Source organism: Lissotriton helveticus, chromosome 1_1, assembly GCF_964261635.1.
Source record: "Lissotriton helveticus chromosome 1_1, aLisHel1.1, whole genome shotgun sequence".
Lineage (NCBI taxonomy): Eukaryota > Metazoa > Chordata > Amphibia > Caudata > Salamandridae > Lissotriton > Lissotriton helveticus.
The window spans coordinates 1,240,849,865-1,240,868,712 of record NC_136057.1 but is presented as its reverse complement, the minus strand read 5'-3'; the positions used below and the strand labels follow the sequence as shown (position 1 = coordinate 1,240,868,712).

General features: G+C 43.0%; 1 protein-coding gene across 3 annotated transcripts in view; it reads right to left on the bottom strand.

The window, feature by feature from the left end:
* Positions 1–18,848, bottom strand: part of CELSR1 (cadherin EGF LAG seven-pass G-type receptor 1) — a 543,153-nt gene that overhangs the window by 48,116 nt on the left and 476,189 nt on the right. For all 3 annotated transcript variants that reach the window (XM_078679766.1, XM_078679759.1, XM_078679776.1), the window contains exons 24-25: positions 6,865–7,065; positions 3,247–3,421 (exon numbers count right to left, since the gene is read on the bottom strand). In XM_078679766.1, the coding sequence (XP_078535892.1) occupies positions 3,247–3,421; positions 6,865–7,065 (376 nt within the window). The remainder of the gene's footprint in view (positions 1–3,246; positions 3,422–6,864; positions 7,066–18,848) is intronic.

Genomic DNA, 18,848 nt, shown 5'->3' with positions numbered 1-18,848 from the left:
ACACATTCAGTATCTTGCAGCAAAAACTGAACATCAAACACAGCCTAAAGACAGGCATGATAATCCAGTCTTACTGGCTCAAAATGGCCGCCGTACTTAATGCACCTTAAGCAAGGAAGGTTTAATTGACAAAAGATATTCATCGCTCACTTGGATGATTGCCACTTTGGTGTTCCACCATTAGCCATATAAACAGTGATCCATACAGACCATGTAATGCAGCTTAAATCGACACAAAGCTGTGTTTGCTGTAACACATGAATGAGTATATTTTGCTTTAGGGCCTGAGCAGCCACAATGCAGCATCTGCCAGGTGCCATTAATCTCATTTCAGCTAATTAAGCACGGTTAGCTTAATAACCATTAACTACAAATTTAACCAGTGTGAAAATCGGATGATTATTTTAAATAACGATAAAAGCAGAATGGCATATTAATTGTAGAAATGCCTGAATATCGTGCCGCCCAACTGAAAGACCGCACAATACAAAAATGCTTCCTTTCTACAAAACCTTCCTTCCAAAATTCTTGAAAATGTGGAAATGGAGCATTAAGCTGAATGTGCCAACATGTAAAAATAAATTATACAAAACTATGGGTTCACAAATGTTAACACAGCCTCTTGGTTCCCCCTTGGGAGAGATCACCCACTACTGTCTTCGGTGCAGTCTGAAAGCAGCAGTTATTTTAAAGAATCAATGTATTATTCTGGTATTTTATTTTTTTAAGTGTTCATGATATCATATAAACTACAGGACTCTGGAAAGTGTTTTTTATTGTGTTGCTGTATTATCTAAGAGCTGTTTTCCAAAATAACCATCATCTGTTGTATGCTACAAGTAATTAAGAGTGCTCCACTGTGATTTTGGAACAAAGTTGAATGGATCTCCTTCTGCGACAGGACTTTAAAAATGTCAACAATCAGTTGGGTTTGCGGCCTCTGCTTCTTCTCATGCTGTACTGAGAGGCAGTGCTAGAATACCTTTTCAGGTCTCTCCTACAGACAGCTTCTAGCCATCTGTTGTTGTGGACAATACCATTAGTTTGTTTTCTTGTAAATCTTATGTGCTTAGCTTGCTTCATAATCAATTATGTTTCTTCTTGTTCTTGGATTTGTCGCTCACCCTGAAGTACAGTTTCTTAACCATCTTTTTGATTAGATTACTCCTATTCTTCCACAAATCCACAGAAGAGAATTACTTTTTGTTGGTCTGGCCATTGAGACAGCTTGAGTTGGTTGTCGGGCTATTGTTTTTCCAAAACATAATGCATAAATACATACATAGACGGACTTTTGGTCAGTGGGCTTCATTTATTGGTCTGTTTAGTTTATATTCATATTTTGGTCCTGCCAACCACCGCATACCGCTTAGGGCAGCAAGTCAGCCCGCTTTACACATTGGCTGCCTTTATTTTGAGTGACTGCACAAAGTCTGCGCACGTTGTTCACAAACGCCTAAAAATATTTTCCTTTTCTTTAGCGACACCCTTGCTTCAAACTTTTATCTTATTTTACAAAACCCGCAGATGGCACAACAGTAACCTTTTTATTTGCTTTACAAAAACATCATTAGTAAAATTGCCAAATGTGTTTTTTAATTTCAAGTATTTATTGCAAGCGTGTGAAAGCCAAGCTTAAGTGGCAGCTTTTTTCTCTCTTTATTTTTGTGACTTATGCTTGTAATAAAGAGATAATTAAAATAATAAGTGCTGCACCAGCTTGCTGATCCTAGACCTTTTAGCTATGTCAACGCTTGTCTTCCTCTTGTAACACTTTAGACCGGCTGCTTCCAGACTAAAATCCCTGACCCTATGCTCTCTGTGTTAGTACCCACATCCCTTTCAGCATGTCCCTTACTTCCTAAACCATCCCCCTCTCAGTTGTAGCTATAGTTTCTTTTTGATGCTGGGCAGCCATTGATTGCATCATGATGCATAAACGCACAAGTGTCAGAATGCATGAGCATATATGCATCATCCCGATTTTATTTTTCCTATTTGTACCAGCGCTGTTGAAAAATTGGCAATAGAGCTGTAGTCTTTTTCCCCCCATGATGCTGAACCACGTCAGCAAAAACTATTGCAAAGCCAAATGGAAAGCAAACAATATTGGCTTAGCCAATGCTTGTTTGCAACATGTTCTTTTCTGTGCTCCGAGTTCCTCACCTATGTCTTCGGTTTGCCTCCACGTGATTTGCCATCCCTCTAATTCCTTTCGATTTCTTTACCCACATCTACCCACTCCGCATTTATTTTCTTCTTCTGCAGATCTTTGCTGTTGGGTCTCATCTAGTCCTTCCGGAAGATGGCTCCACCACAGCTAACTATTTCTTCTACTTCGTGCATGGTATCTCACCCATCATCTGGCTCACATACAGCTCTATTACCCCCACAGCTATAATTTATGTTCCCCACTTTGCATACATTAAAAAGACTCTCAAACAGGCTAAATTAAGGCTGTAGTGCATGCATCCATAGAATGCCATGCAGCCTGACAAAGAAAAAATAGATGGGCAAATGGTAAGGCAAGGCACACAAAATAACCGAATAACAAACAATCTACAGACATGTGATCAAATGCTGGTACAAAGAAAAGTTACCAAAAAGTGAGCAGATTACTGAGTTAGTGGAGCAAGTTTAAATTTGTAATTGGAGGAATGCACATTGAGGGAGTGTTGAGGTTGAAGGATTGGGTTCATAATTGGAGGTTGCAGCTATGTTAGGTACCACACTGATGAGAGTATCCCTGTGCTTAACTGGAGTGACTGAATGAGTTGCATGAGTGAGGTACATAAGCAAAATATGTGTTGAGTGAAGTGAATGGCCACCCAAAGGTCTTATGGAAGAGGCAAGTCTGCTGGGATAGTCCTTACCACAGAGTTTCTGGATGCAGTGTATTATTGGATTATCCAAGTCATGTGCGTGTTGAGTAACTGAAGAGTCAAGTGCGCATCAGTATCGTAACTAGTGATAGTGCTGAGATAGAAAAAACAGAGTGTCCATTTTGAGTGCATTGAGGGGGTGAGATCAGACCCTCTGTGGGTGCTGCCAGCGTCCGCTTAACAAGGTGAGAAATGAGAATTGCTGCGTCGCGTATAGACTGTACGTGAGCACATGGGAGAGTAAAATGCCACAGTACTGTAATCCACCCTCAGCACTTATCTTTCTTCATAAATGGAGGTTGCAAGGATAAGCATGGGGATGCTAAACACCTCCGGATAGTGCTACAGAGCTGTAACGGCGTACCTGTGATAATGGCCGGGATGCCCCATCCAACCACGTAGTAGAACCTCATGTGGCCAGCGTTGATGTTGCGCACTTCAGTTAGCATGCGGTAGATATGGAGGCCTTCCACGAACATCCAGGCGAAGGTGCTCATGTAGAAGTAGTGCAGCAGGATGGCGATGACAGTGCACACAAACTGGAAGACAGAGGAAAGGGTTCAGCTGCAATCAATGAGGGATACAGAGTATGTGGTGGACACACACACACACACACACAGTTCGTGCGATGGACAACAACCTGCCCTGGCACGCAAGAAAACTCTTATTTCATACATGGAAACAATGGATTCTTTGTCCCAGTTTTAGTACAAATGACTTGCTGTCACAAGTTATTAAGTGCTCTGGAGGCTCGCGAGCACATCTGCGGCCGTTATTTTGAATTGCCTGTTGCCCAGGGTCGTTTCTCTTCCCCAACAGTCAACGGTGACAGGCAAGTTTGAATTATTCTTACATTCTAAACACTTTTGAGCACCATAATTCAATTGCCGAGCTCTCATCGAGCCAAGAACTTCACTGGATGCGACTAATCCTAAAATGAAAACATTTCCCCTCAACTGTGGTAATAAAGTGATGCACACAATTCAAGAGGATTGTACCACCCTAAATAAAGCCACTGAAAGTCACGTGTACGTCTCTATGAAACAATTTTCACACACCCATATTTTTTTCATATTATTTATTTCAAGTGAAGGTTTTATAGGCGTGCATGGCTACAAAGAGGTAATGCAGAAATGTGCATGGCTAGACTCCTACACAGATTAAATGACAGTACTTTTTTGAGGGACTACGTGTTATAGTAGAAACAAGATGTGATTGGTTAGGACGGATTTTTAAGAATGATCCTGTCTGTGTATGTCCAGTTGCAGCGGACTGGTATATAGAGTTAGACTCAACCAAGACTCACCAGTCAATCAATGTTTAATCCACGAGATTAATGAATTTCTTGAGACCATATTTTTTTCTCCATTTCACTTCTTCTGTTGCCTCGGGAAACGTCGTTTACAACGCGGTGTTTACACCGCACGACCTTTTCCCCGCAGCTATTACAACGCAAGTCGTTACTACGACTTGCGCTGGATGGCGCTGTGGGATAAGGAATGTTTTAATTTTATAGTCCAACACCTTCCCTACTGTTACGGGGACTGGTGTTGGAATATAAAATTAAAAAATTCCTAAATCCGCGCCCTCCAACGCAAGTCGTTGTAACGACTTGCGTTGTAAAACCTGCGATGTCAAGTACCGCGATCTAAAAGATCGCGTTGTACTGACATACATCCGTTGCCTCAGTGTCATCTCTAAAATTGACACTCTTATGTACATGCAGGTCTGTAATGTCCGCACCATAGTGTAAGTGCACCAAGACTTTTGCATGATTTCAGGGCCTTGCCCTAAGGAAGAAAATGGCAGATTCTCTGCATACAAAGGCATCTGGGATTTAATTATTTGAGAGAGACTTAGTGATGGTAGCCATTCGTGAAAACAAGAGCACAGAGGAGTTCCAGTATCAGGAGATTTAACAAATGCAGGGCGTTTTTATTTTGTTTGTTTTCCTGCGTTTACCTAAATGTTTGAGTGGAAAATGGGTGGCGCTTTGACTGCATCTCTTGACTTGAATGCTCTATCAGGGGAATCCAACTTTTAGATGCAGATGCCTGGCCACTATTGTGGAGCACAGATAGTGAAATCTGTCATTATGTAGAAAAGCAATTGGTTTTCTGAAAAGTGCACCCTTCCTCTCAGCTCCAGCAAGGAGGGGCGATATACCTTGCGCTGATTGATGTTAGTGACATTGCTTTGGTCTCCTTTGAGAACGTGCTCTCTACATTCGGCTTTAAGAAGTCAAGCGCATGGTGGGAAAGAAATAGTGCTTTTTGCTGTTTTCCCTTTGCTCCTCTGCAGCAAATGGGAGGTTGTTTTGAGGGTTAAGGATGGGAACACTGAGGTCATCAGGGTTCTATGGGTCCGCCACATCGACGTCCATCACTGATGGGGAGCTGGTAGGACACCTTCCATAACTGCACTGAGTAAAACCAGAGTTAGGACAGCTGGGGGACAAATAGAGGCAACAGGAAGACAAAAACATCCCTACGTACGTAGAAAGAGGTCACCAGCTAGATGGCTTAGTAAGCCAATCACTTGCTCTGTCTTGACTTCTGGTGCAGCCAACTATGTCACGAGATTTAATCCTGGGCCTGGCCAACTCGGACTTTCATTGTTCCCTGGTTGATAAACCCAGTACTGCAAATTGTGCAACAACTGTTATTTAAAGCACTTCGAAACATCCAAAACTGCCAAGTTGCACACTTTATCAAAAACAAAGTATTTTTTTTCTATCAGTTAGAAAAAGTATTCTGACAATACAGGGGGGGGGGCTTCGCCGTTCACTTAGTTTCACGGCTCAGGCCCTCCCACATTATGGGGAGCGGAGTAACTGTGTGGTCTGTGTTTTGAAGATAAACAGGTATTGGAGTTAGAGAGAGCTCGGTGGAGATGCGCCAAACCACTCGCGCATTCTCTTTCCTCGGTGCCAGGAATACTAGAACGTTTACCGGACAAAAGGAGGTGAAGCCAACGTGCAATAATTCATTTCTGGTCACCGATGACTCATGTGGGATTAAAACCTTTTCTTGCACCTGTATTGTTAGTTTAAAGGCACTCCTTAAGACCAGGCAGGGGGCCAGACACCAATGAATAAAGCTGGCTCCAGTATGTACCTGCTTCACAGGTTCATCCGTGCAGAACTTCGCAGAAGGCCTCCCTCTGCAGGTCTGGAGGTCAAAAATGGACTAATACATTCTGCAAACATTTACTATACAACCTGCTGCAGCGTCTGCAATCTGCTCGCGCCTCCCAGAAGCTGGAAGCATGCAGGCTTCTGCCTCTTGACACCATTACTCCGTGGCAGAAGGTTTGAGGTCAAGTCTGCTGTCCTTATCGGGAACTCTGTGCTCACCCTGCCCCTGCGTCACATGGCTGGAAGCATGTGCATTAAAACACGTGTCTACGTTTTGTTTCTCGCTAGACACAGGGCCAGGATGGAAAGTAGAGCATGTTGTGGGCTAACATTTAAGGGATTTAAACCGGATTATAGGAAATTTAGATCATTCACGTTAGAAACATTTGTAACCAAAATCGACACATTTCAAATCCAAGCACTGGTTGTTTTGAGTGCCAGTGTAAAACAAAGGGCCTGCGAATTGTACATAATAAACACAATACTTTTGATGTTTTGTGGTCTCAGTATTATTCTACATATTATTTTCCATACCGATAAATTCAACAAACTTTTATAAAAGCATCCATGGCGCTCAATGGTCTTGTTTGAAGCAGGAAATTAAAATGTAGTCTTCTGATACACAGTGTTTGACACAGCTGGTAACATAGTGAGAACTATAGTCATCGGCAGCCAACCACAAGAAATTACATGTGCGATTATTTAGCGGTCTTCCAATGGATATTTTGAGCAAGTGAGTTATAGTTTTTGAAATTAAACACAACTGAGTTTATGCCGCACTATCCTTGCACACATCTCGGGAGGATACGGTGAGGGATGGGGTGACGATTGGGTTAAGATTCTTACCGGGTTCTCAGTCTGGTTGATTCCAATGAGAAAGACCAATTCTGAGAGGAATAGCGCAGCCACCAGGTTTTTGTGGATATTGTGCAAGTTGGAACGCATAGCTCGGATCACAACAAGCAAGACGAAGGTCACAAACAGTGCCACCAGTGAGATGGACACAGTGGTGTATGTCACAATCTTCAGCGGAAGCACCTCACCGTTCTGCAAAGACAATTTGAAAAGATATTAAGATCTGCCCATTTCTGGTTTTGAAACAACCATACTTATTTGAATAAGAAGGGCATTTTGAATTAACAAACCATCAAACGAAAAATGTCACAAACATATATACAACATTATTCCACTGACATTCGTCTATTTGTTTTAGTAAATCTCACAAAAGTACAAGATATCATTTTTTCATTGCCAACTTTTTTAATGAAGAGGTCAAATGTTTCTATTTCCTTGGGTTACAATAGACTTTTCAAGGAACAATAATAGGTTGAAAAATCTTCATTAAAATCTGTATTTACATTCTGTGAAGATTCCTCCTCCTTTAGGAATATATTTGTTCCAAATGTTTTCTCAATCATTTTAGAACTACCTTGAAATCTAAGCTGTTTACCATAGCCTTTGATCGTAGCCCTAACTGATAGCATGTTCATTGGAAAAACAGTACTGAATGCTACCACATAATTGTTAAACTGAGTTTACCTATACGATGTATATCAAATCATAACTTGACACTGTCACTTTATATTTTGAAACATCACACCCAATATAATCACAACGAGACTACAATCCAGAAATGTTTTGTTTATTATGTGAAATACACTTCTGTGTGGAAGAATCTCACAAAGGCACAGCACTGTTTTGTCCTGTAATCACTCAGATAACAAGGTCTCAACCAATCATCTGTAGCCTTCTTCTTTTCTACGTTCAATCATCCAGTAGAAACTGGGCAAACAGATATACCTATGACTTTTGAAAGTTTAAGGTTGCATTGCCTTTGAATTTTAATACTATGACATTATTAAGAAATTTGGTTTGACGTCACAGTAGCTTAAAAGTGTTCTTAGCCATCTGTATATCTGCATACTATTGCCTGAAGTTAATATTGTTAATAAAATGTTGCGAGGGTATTGTGCAGGTCATCATGAGGACATTTCTATCCAACAACACTCTGGACATTTACTCATGTGTTATAATTGGGAGTCTCTAGTTGGCACAGGTAGGTACTTGTGACAAATAGGGACCCTCTCCTCTAGTCAGGATAAAAGGATTACAGTCCTAAAATAACCCCTGCTCACCCCCTTGGTAACTTGGCACAAGCAGCAAGGCTTTATCTCAGAGGCATTCTAAGTTAAGCATTTGTGACCACATACAGCAACCCAGTGAAAACACTACAAATGGACACCACACAAGGTTTTATATTAAAAATAAGTATATATTATATATAGTGTTACCACAAGACCAATAAACGACAAAAATAATCCACAGTACTATAAGATTTGAAGAGTTCTGGTTAAAAGGCTTAGTTCAAGGTTCTGTGCGAGTCGGTAGCCCGGTCTGGCTACAGAGTTGTTGAAATAACACATAGTCTAGCAAATCCAGCGGACCGCGTAGGTGCGGGTCCACTCAAATGTCGACAGACTCAGACACAGTACCTTTAACTTGAGGCGGCCGGCAAACATGTGCGAGCCGGTTCCGGTGTTCGTCGCGGTGCAGAAAGGAAGCGTTGCAGGACGCGTTGTCCCTCGATGCAGTGCAGACAGTGGCCCGTTGAGAGAGTCAGTGGATCCAAGGCGTGCGTTGCAGGGCGAGACGGTGCTTTGATGCGGTGCTTGCAGCTTGCGGTGCGGCGACAGCCGGAGTTCGGGAGCTGGCGTCGATCAGTCCGGAAAGCGGTGCGAGTCGGGCGGTGCGTCGCAAAGCATGAGAAGCGGTGCCCAACTCCAGTGCATTCACAGGACTCGAAGTCAGCAGCAGTGACCGCGTCGGTCAGACCAGTACGAGTCGGTGTAGCGAGGCGTTGCACATCGCGGTGTCCACCAGTCGCGGTGCAAGCAACGGCTCGGTGACGGCGTCAGGATGGAGTCAGTGAGCTCAGAGCTTGTGTTGTTCGAGGCGGACGTTGCTTGATGCGGTGCCTACAGGACACTGGGCCGGTCGTGTGAGTCGGTCACAGCTCCCTGCCTCTGTAGCCACTGAAACAGCGTTTCCAGCAGCAATTCACAAAGGCTGGTGAAGTCTACTGGTCCTGAGACTTCGGTCAGGGGGCAAGCTCTCTTCCAAGCCCTTGGAGATATTTTCACAAGTTGAAAGTAAAGTTCACAAAGTTCTTTCTCCTCTCTTTGGCAGTCAGGCAACCACTGCAGGTTAATCCCCCAAGCAGCACTTCAGTTTAGGAATAGTCTCTCCTCAGTTTCTTCAGGTTCCTCACCTCCGCAGAGGTTTTGTCTTGTAAGTCCAGAAGTGATCTAATTTCATGGGATCAGGGTCCCAATACTTATACCCCCAAATCCTTTGTTCTCTGAGGGGAGAGGGGCCTGTGCCCAGTCCAAGCCAGTTCTGAAGCACTCTGTTTACCAGACTTCTCCTTCCCCTTCACAGTGCAGGGCAGGCACATCAGACGTCCCACAGGAGGTGGAGCCAACATTGTGGAAGGCAAGTACAGTCCTGGAGCACTTTGTTGACAGTCTTCCCTCTCTTCTTTCAGTGTGCAGGGCAGAGACATTAGACGCACCACAGGGGGTGGAGCCAGCATTGTAGAGGGAAGGCCCAGCCCTATTCAGGTCCCAGGTGCAACTCCTCCCTCCCATCTAGATGCAGATCTCCCTATTCACCACCGGGCTGCCCCAGCCTGTCTCTTAGAATCCCCCAACCCTGTCACTCACAAAACCATACAAAGGAATACACAACCTCGCAGAGGCAGGCTTAAATGGTTAGGCAAGCAAATACCTACTTTCTAAAAGGGGTATTTGCAAACACAGAATATTAAAATAAACTTCACTAAAAGATGTATTTTATTATTCTGAGTCCAGGCATACTAAACTCGAATTTCTACCATGTTCTCGGAGTCGGTTAGGATTATAAAGTGTAATAATTATAACAGCCCCTTCTGGCCTATGGAGAACAGGTAGCCTTGAAATAGTGAAAAACAAAAATGACTGTAATTCACTATTAGAACATGCCACACACATCAGGGCTTGTCCTACCTTATACTTACAATGCTCCCTGCCCGTGGGCCTACCATAGGGGTGACTAAAATGAAGAAAAGGGAAGGTTTAGGGACTGGCAAGTGGGTGCACTTGCCCAGTCAGCATGACAGTACCAGACTACATGAAGGCTCTGCAATGGCAGACCTCAGACACGTTTTACAAGGCCGCTTCTGTGGGTGGCACAACCAGCGCTGCAAGCCCACTAGCAGCATTTGGATTTACACGCCCTGGGCACACTCAGTGCACTGTACTAGGGTCTGACAAGTAAACCAAACATCCAGTCATGGAACCACTAATCAATTCATCAATTTACAGTAGGGAGCACTTGCACTGTGGCACTGGACAGCAGTGGCACAGTGCCCACCAGCAAAAACACATGGGGCAACAGCGAAAATGGAAGGGAGACCCACGCCAATGGTGCCAGGTCTAACATCATGCATATAAAAATATAAATTCTGACCCACATGCAGGCTATCATGTTTCCAAATCTGGACGTTTCTGTTACTAATCATGAGCCCTAATCCAGAAAGTGCTCAAGAGACTCAACAGGCGTGTGTGCCTGCTTTATGCACCCCTGGAGATCTTTGGTACTACGGAAGAGGCCACAGATGCCTGGGCACCCCCTTCTGTAATATTGATAGCACCATCGCTACCGTGAGAGGAGGTTCCTTCATTTGAATGGGACGTACTAAAAAGTGCCACAAAAAGGTGGAGCACTGTTAATGCACCCACTGAGAGCAGCCCTCCTGAGAGGAGAATGGGGGTTTCCATGGTCCCTCCAGATATCCACCCGCAGGCGGTGCAATCACTCACTTCATCTGCCTGCAAGAGGATCTCTAATCCCCCTTTTGAAGTGGTAGTGGGTTGCCACAGAGGCCTTGAAGCAGTCGCTCAATGTGTTATTTGAATGCAACTGTCCCCAGGGCAGCAAAAATCTGAAACTACCCTGAGGGTTGTGCATTCATCATAATAGGGCACAATATAACCTTTTGCGCATAGGGCACACTTTCCCTGTTTGTACTATCTGTAATATGGACCCAGGTTAAAAATGAAAGCCCAGGACTGTAATTTACTGTTAGTCATTGATACACAACTTGAGATGCACTTTACTCGACTTGGGCTGGTCCTCTTTTACATATGTTTTACTTGGGGTGTACTGGCATTCTAACGACAGTGAGTAGATTGGAGTAGACCCACCCTATTTATGACATGGCAGGTACTGGGCTCAAATTGACAATCTAGTTTTTCCATTGTGCCTTTTGTATTCTAAACCTGGCTGCACCCCGAGCTGAACACTAAACAGGGCAGTTTTGCTTAACCCGTTAAACGCGGCGCAAAATATGCCGCTGTGCGGGCGTTCTATTAGGCGGGCCGCGCCGGCCAACGGATGTGCGCGGCACTACCGAGGTAGTGCTCGCGATGGCCGCTGGCCGACGCACGCATGCACGGGTTAAAGGAGTAAACTGTTCATTCTGGCTGGTGTTTGCTGTCAAAAAACTGCTCTGATCCAAGAGTGTTCTACCAGGTCAAGGTAACATTTTTTTCCCCACTAACAGGGTCAAAGCAATATAAGTTATACAATTACAAAATTGAAATATAGTAACTACGAATAAAAGAAAATACCAGGAGGAACAACGTGCCCCGAATTCGTTCATCAGATGAGTAAGCAAGCATACTGGTCCCCTCTAGGAACAAAATCACTCATAATTGAGGAGGGAAAATAAAGCAGCACACCAACAAATCCCTGGATAATCTGGTGATCTAGGTAGCACCACATGATTTAAACCAACTATTGATTCCAAATCAACTTTTCAGCTGCCACCGAACTCAGGGCCTCATTTAGAATCAGGAGTAAAAGCAGGAAAACAAAGTGGCCATTAGTTAGGGTCAATTCAGTGTTAATCACAAGAACAGCAGCACTGCAGTGCATGCCAGTGCAAACCTTTCCACACCTTTTCAGCACCTCAAACGCCTTAAAACAAAGGCTCATGAGTTGGAGAGTTCTGGCAACACAGATGGCATGGTTGAACGGATAGACACCTCTACTCTCACCTAGACCCCGAGATCCTGAGAAAGGCTGGAGGATATTAGAGGCAAAAGGAAGGGCAGATTCAGTGATGCAAAGATATCCAACTTCGTACATATATTAGGAAGCTGGCACTCCTTATAATTGTGTTGCATGTGAAGAAAAGAGATCTTGTATCAAATCTGAGGAGTGAAATAACAGCCAAGTGAAGGTGGACATAGTCTTTGCACCTTGAAGGGCAATCGCCAACCTCATGAAATTAACAGCAGAATGCAAACAGGGTACCAGGCTGAGACTTGTTCAACAAAAGGGTTAACCAACCGAAGTGCATCCCATCAAGTGCAGTGCTGAATGCTGGCCTTTCTGGTAATCACAAGTGCCTGGATGAAGTAACCAAAGCACCCATGATGCTTTACTTGAAAATACCACGCTAGAAACACAAGCACAACATAGCACAGAATTACACAGCTGCAGACAATGTCCAGCAGCCGCTGCTCTAAAGTTTTTTACTCGTGGGTCACTTTCAATAATAATATACAACCAATACAACTGCCTTTAATATTAGTGTAGTATTAGTATTTACCACCTTTGTAAACGTGGCGTGGGCTTTTTTTTCTGCCAGTTCTGTTATTCATACTTTTTTTGAGTTAAATCTTTTTTTCCTATTCTTTACCATGAAGATATCTCCGCCCTGAATGTGGAGTCTGCCTGTGGTAAGGTATAGGGAAAATTCAAAATCTATTTTAATTGAAAATATAAAAAATTATTTTATGGTAAATAAATGGGGAAACATCCTTTACAACGCAACTTTTACCACGCAGTGCCTTTACGATGCAACTTTTACAACGCAAACCATTACAACGCATTGCGCTGGGGGGCGCTCTAGGATAGGGAATAGGTTTAATTTACTATCCAACACCTTCCCTACTATCCACGGGGACTGGAGTTGGAATAGTGAAACTATTCACTATCCAGCGCCCCAAAACACTATGCGTTGTAAAAGCATGCGGTGTAAAAACAGCATTGTAAAGGCATGCGTGGTAAAAGCATGCGTTGTAATGTCATACATCCAAATAAATGTTATATATTTATTTTAAATGTAAAACAAAATACAAATAACGCAGCATTATTAACTTAATTTTGAAATAACTATTTAATTAATAGAAATATAATTAAATGTTTCTGAATTTTAAATAAAAAATAACCTCCCGCATAAAGGAAAACAATATGCATAAATGTTTGCTAACAGTGTTGAATAGAATTAATTCAGTTATATTTTAATAAAAAATATTGTTATACTCATTTTTAAAAGAAATAGGTTTAAATATTTTATAATAAAAGAATACGTTTGTAGTTTCGTTATATATTTTTAACATTAAATAGTAATATTTTATATTTATACCTATTTTAAATAAGTTAATTTAATTTAGCATTATTGCCTTTGAGGTTTTATTTTAAATCCCTCTATTAATTTCAACGGGCGGGTGTTGCAGTACCAGCCATTGGCCATGTGCGGTGTTGAACTTGCTATTAACTTGCTATTTAAAAAAAAAAAATGTACCTTACACTTTGAATTTGTGAATTAGCAAAACGTAGTAAACTTACTCAAAAGTGTAAGTTATGTTTGTGAACTATGCCCTACGTTTCTGCATGTTCGACTAACAGGTTAAGAATGCCAGTGAATCATTGCTTAGAAGCAGAAACCATACATATTGATGGAACTTTGCAAATGACCTTTCAATGGACAAGCTCATCATGTGAACAAGCATTTGCAATGCAATAGGTCTCGCATTAGGAAAGTTTGAGCTATTTGTATTGTAAATGACAAATTTATTATTTATGTGTTGGTTTTGAAAATAGCGAAATTAATAGCTTTGTCATTTACAATGCCAATAGTTTTAACTTTTGCAAATGGGACACCTATAGCATTTGTAATGCAATATGTGTTATATTTATGTGACTTAGATGTATTGATATTACAAATAACAATGGCTTTTAATTTTTTTAATAATTAATACTTAAATAAAAGTTTTTGTAACTTATAATGGCAAAAGCTTAAACTTTTGTAAATAACTTTTGTGAAGATTATGTTCAGTGTATTTTATTGTGACGAAAATTCAAGAACAGAAGTTAAATATTAACATCTTTTTGTGACATTTGTAATAAAGCTTGAAACATTGAGAGAACATATTTGAACCAGTTGTTGCTGAATGGTTGCACAGATTGATGCTGTGGTGGCGCTGAGTGATGTTGTGGTTGCGACGAGTGATGCTGTGGCGTTCAGTGATGCTGTGGTAGAGCATAGTGATGCTGTGGTGCCCCTGAGTGATGCTGTTGTGGTGTTGTGGTGTTGAGTGATGCTGTGGTGATGCGATAGATAGAGTGCAATTATGTGGCGTGTAACTATGTGGCACTGAGTGGTATTTGGAGTGTATGTTGCAATGAGTGCAGAGCAATTATCTGGCGTGTAATTATGTGGCACTGAGTGGTATTTAGAGTGTATGTTGCGTTGAGCACAGTGCAAATATGTAGCATATAATTATGTGGCATTGAGTGGTATTGTGTGGAGTGTATGTTGTATTCAGTATAGTGTAATTGTGTGGCGTGTAATTATGTGGCACTGAGTGGTATTGTTTGGAGTGTATGTTGCATTGAGTGCAGTGTAATTATGTGGCGTGTAACTATGTGGCACTGAGTGGTATTTGGAGTGTATGTTGCATTGAGTGCAGTGTAATTATGTGGCGTGTAATTATGTGGCACTGAGTGGTATTGGGACTGTATGTTGCGTTGAGCACAGTTTAAATATGTAGCATATAATTATGTGGCACTGAGTGGTATTATGAGGAATGTATGTTGTATTTAGTAGAGTGTAATTGTGTGGCGTGAGGGGTTGTGTGTGGGGGTTGTGTGTGTGGGGGTTGTGTGTGTGGGTGTTGTGTGTGTGGGTGTTGTGTGTGGGGTGTGTGTGGGGTGTGTGTGTGTGTCGGGGGTTGTGTGTGTGTCGGGGGTTGTGTGTGTGGGGGGGTTGTGTGTGTGGGGGGGTTGTGTGTGTGGGGGGGTTGTGTGTGTGGGGGGGTTGTGTGTGTGGGGGGGTTGTGTGTGTGGGGGGGTTGTGTGTGTGTGGGGGGGTTGTGTGTGTGCTTGTGGGTGTGTGTGGTTGTGTGTGTGTGGTTGTGTGTGTGGTTGTGTGTGTGTGGTTGTGTGTGTGTGTGGGGGGGGTTGTGTGTGGTTGTGTGTGTGTGTGTGGGGTTGTGTGTGGGTTTGTGTGTGTGTGGGGTTGTGTGTGTGGGGTTGTGTGTGTGTGGGGTTGTGTGTGGGGTTGTGTGTGTGTGTGTGGGGTTGTGTGTGTGTGGGGGGGTTGTGTGTGTGTGGGGGGTTGTGTGTGTGTGGGTTTGTGTGTGTGGGGTTGTAAGATTGTGTCTGTAACATGGATCCGTACATCTGCAATACTGAAATGGCTGATGGGTTGGAGTACTTTTCGAATTGGATTCAAGGCTATCTGCAGGTCCTTGTTCGTCCAAATATACATAAAACTTTTCAAAATGTATCCTCTACATACCCAACTCAAGTACTTATGGACCCTGCCCCCGAAGCTACCTTTCCAGTCAGTTATATCTCAGCTCCAAAGATGAAGCAAGAAGGTTAATAGAGGCATGGACCCTCCTTTATCACAATGGGCGGACACCCACTCCACTCTCAGTCCTGTCCAACTAACAGTAAACTGAATCCAGAGTAAATGATGGGGCAGCCACTCCGGCCACCAGCCAGCCCAGAAGCAAAGCTGTAAGACTCTAGTTCTCTAAATCAACCCGAATTCTCACATAGCCCTTGGCTAAAACTCATAGTAGTATTTGCCCTTTACATCAAAGCCCAACGCACATGCAAACATTTAGAAAAGAATTGTGGCTGGACATGGACATTTACTATTGTCAAACTAGTGTGAATGATAGCTGTGATATGATGCATAGGGGAGAAGAGTGGCAGCACATTACAGTTTGTATCTATATGCAAGCAATCCCACTTCCAAATACACAGTTACAGTCGGAGTAAAGGAATAAATACTCCCCCAAAATGCATTAAATGCTGTGTTCTAAGAAGATTACTGTGTGAACACTTCAAGCACATTTTACTACAGTTGTTGTTTCTCCTTATCTAAACTCATTGATGCTCCAAACACAACCTTAGCATGAAAGTCTGTCAAACTGTTAACTATTGTGTCTCCCAAGGCTTCAAAATACATTTACATAATATTGTAATCATCCAGTTAATACACACATTTAAATACTGTTAGTAGAGGGACTTGTCTTGCATCAAAAGAAGAAAAAAGAGAAATAAATATGGACTACAGACAGATGACTTGGCATTCCTGGATAATAACAACTCAATTTTAAACTTTACCTCTCCAATCCACTATAGATCTAAACAATCAGTTAGGAACGATAGATACTTACTGATTCACAACATCCTGCTAAAAGAAGGTGCTAGTGCTATGAAATAAAACAACACAGGAACTTCAAGTCACCACAAGAACAGACATTAAATGTAAACAAGAGTTGCAAGCCCGTGGAGTTTATGGACCGCACAGTAACATGAGATGTTTCAGACCTTTTACCCATCAAACCTTCACTTCATCTAAAGTTAACTGGGTACCTCCTTTACTTACATGGAACACTAGAAAAACAACGTTACAATAATTAGGCTTTAGAAAAACTGACAAATCACGGAGATAGAGGGTCCTTGATCCCCCATGAATCTTCACGGCCTTGCACTATTCTATGTATGAAAGTATTGTCACATATTGTCACTGGAATACGGTTTACAGTAGCTAGTGTGCATTCACATCGTAGCGATCCTATCGTGTCGCAGTGTAATAAAATTAAGGTTCTAAAGTGCATCCCGATTATAAACCAGCAGGCACTGAGCCAGGAAGAACCCCACATATAGCCACTGGCCTCAGCACAGCCCCAACTTCTACACCACCCCCGAACCTGGAGCGGCGAGAAACTTCAATGATGCCTCTGACAGTGGGAAGCCGGCTCGGCAAACTGCACTGTCCGAGCCAGTAGTGAATGCCCCTTGTGCCTAGTCAATATGCCCAGAAAATGCGCTCAATGACTCAAAGTCACCCCGCTCCTCAAAAACACATCTTCCGATATCTCCAAGTGTGAAAAGTGTCTCCACGCGCACGTCAGTGCATCCTGTAACGTAACGACTGAAACGTGGCCACCCAAGTGTATGATCAAATATAATTCTTGTTGAAACTTGGAGAATACAGTCTTCAAAGCAAAACTACCACTAAGTTACTGCATATTGTTGACAGTGAAGAACATTTAAGATAAGAAAGGCAGCATTATGCTGTTGCAGATCCTATTAACAGACTGTCGCTCGGTCGAGGTTCAATGCTTTCAATCGACAGTCTTTACCTGAAATACTGCTTTAGTGTGCACATCGGTTGGCTCCTGCCCCTCTCTCTGTCACGCTAGGGGCACGGCTTGTTTTCAAGCTATTTCACCCTGCGGTTGCGCTGGTTTCCCATCGGACACACGTCGCGCGCCAGGAGCCCGTACCCACCATGCCACGTCAGAGGCTCGCGCTCCTGCCGGGCTGGTATCGGCGACCGGGGCTGGACACGTAGCCGCTCCCTTCTGCCATGATGCCGGACGACAAGCTGCTCTTTGACCCCCGGCTGCTGCTAATGGACTGGAGCCTGAACACTGTGTCTTTGCGGCGCATTGAGGAGGTGGTGGTGAGCGATGCAGCCGCCAGCTGGGCAAGGGTGTGTGTGTGCGCAGTGGCGGGGGATTCTGTGTGTGTGTGTGTGTGTGGGTAGGTGTGTGTGTGTGTGTGTGTGTGTGTGTGTGTGTGTGTGCGCGCGCGGCGGAGGGGGTGAGGGGGGTTCTCTATGTGTGTGTGTGTGTGCGTGCGTGTGTGTGTGTGTGTCTGCTTACAAGGAGCCATGGGAGACAGGAGATGGAAAACACGTGCGCGCCCTAATCAATTTACGCACGTGCACATATCTTGTCACCTGTCTTCCTTGCAGAACTGATTGCAATAGAGTCTCGCAGCGACGATCGCTTTGCGATCCGTTCGCAGGTGCGAGACCTAAAAAGTATAAATGGCTCACTTGAAGGGCACTTTTGCTACTGAATTTCAGTTTGGCTGTGGTCACAGATGAACACAATATAATGGTGAGGATTTTAAGTAATTTATATGTGTAAATTAATGTGCTTTCTAAGCTTTGTAGTACATTTGCGAGCCTAAACTGCAGATAAACTGGCAAGCAGTACACGCACATATGTTGGTTTATCTTTTCATTCAGAGTCAAATCTTGCATGTTTGCCATTTCAACCACTGTACTTTCAGTTAGCTGTTTTAAATATGTCGAGGTCCTATCAGAAATCACCCAGGTATTCTTTTTTTGCATCACACACTTACAATTTGAGAATCTTTTTTCTGATTCACTTGGCAAGGGCTCTCAGGGTGAGGCCAATCACAGCAATGTAAACTAACGTAATCTGAGTTCACAGCATTCTTGCATTGTTGGACAGATATTGCAATCTAAGGAGTACCAAAGTCACCAAAGAATAAAATAAAACTAGCTATTAATGGAGAGGTCCATGGGAGAAGAAAATTCTTTACTAATGATTCGATCATGAAACCCAATAATCTAAAAGCCTACTTTCATGCTTGGGCGAAGGGCCAAATCTGTGTAAGCCATCTCCTTTCGGAACCCCTTGCCTTTAGGACCCACCCCATGA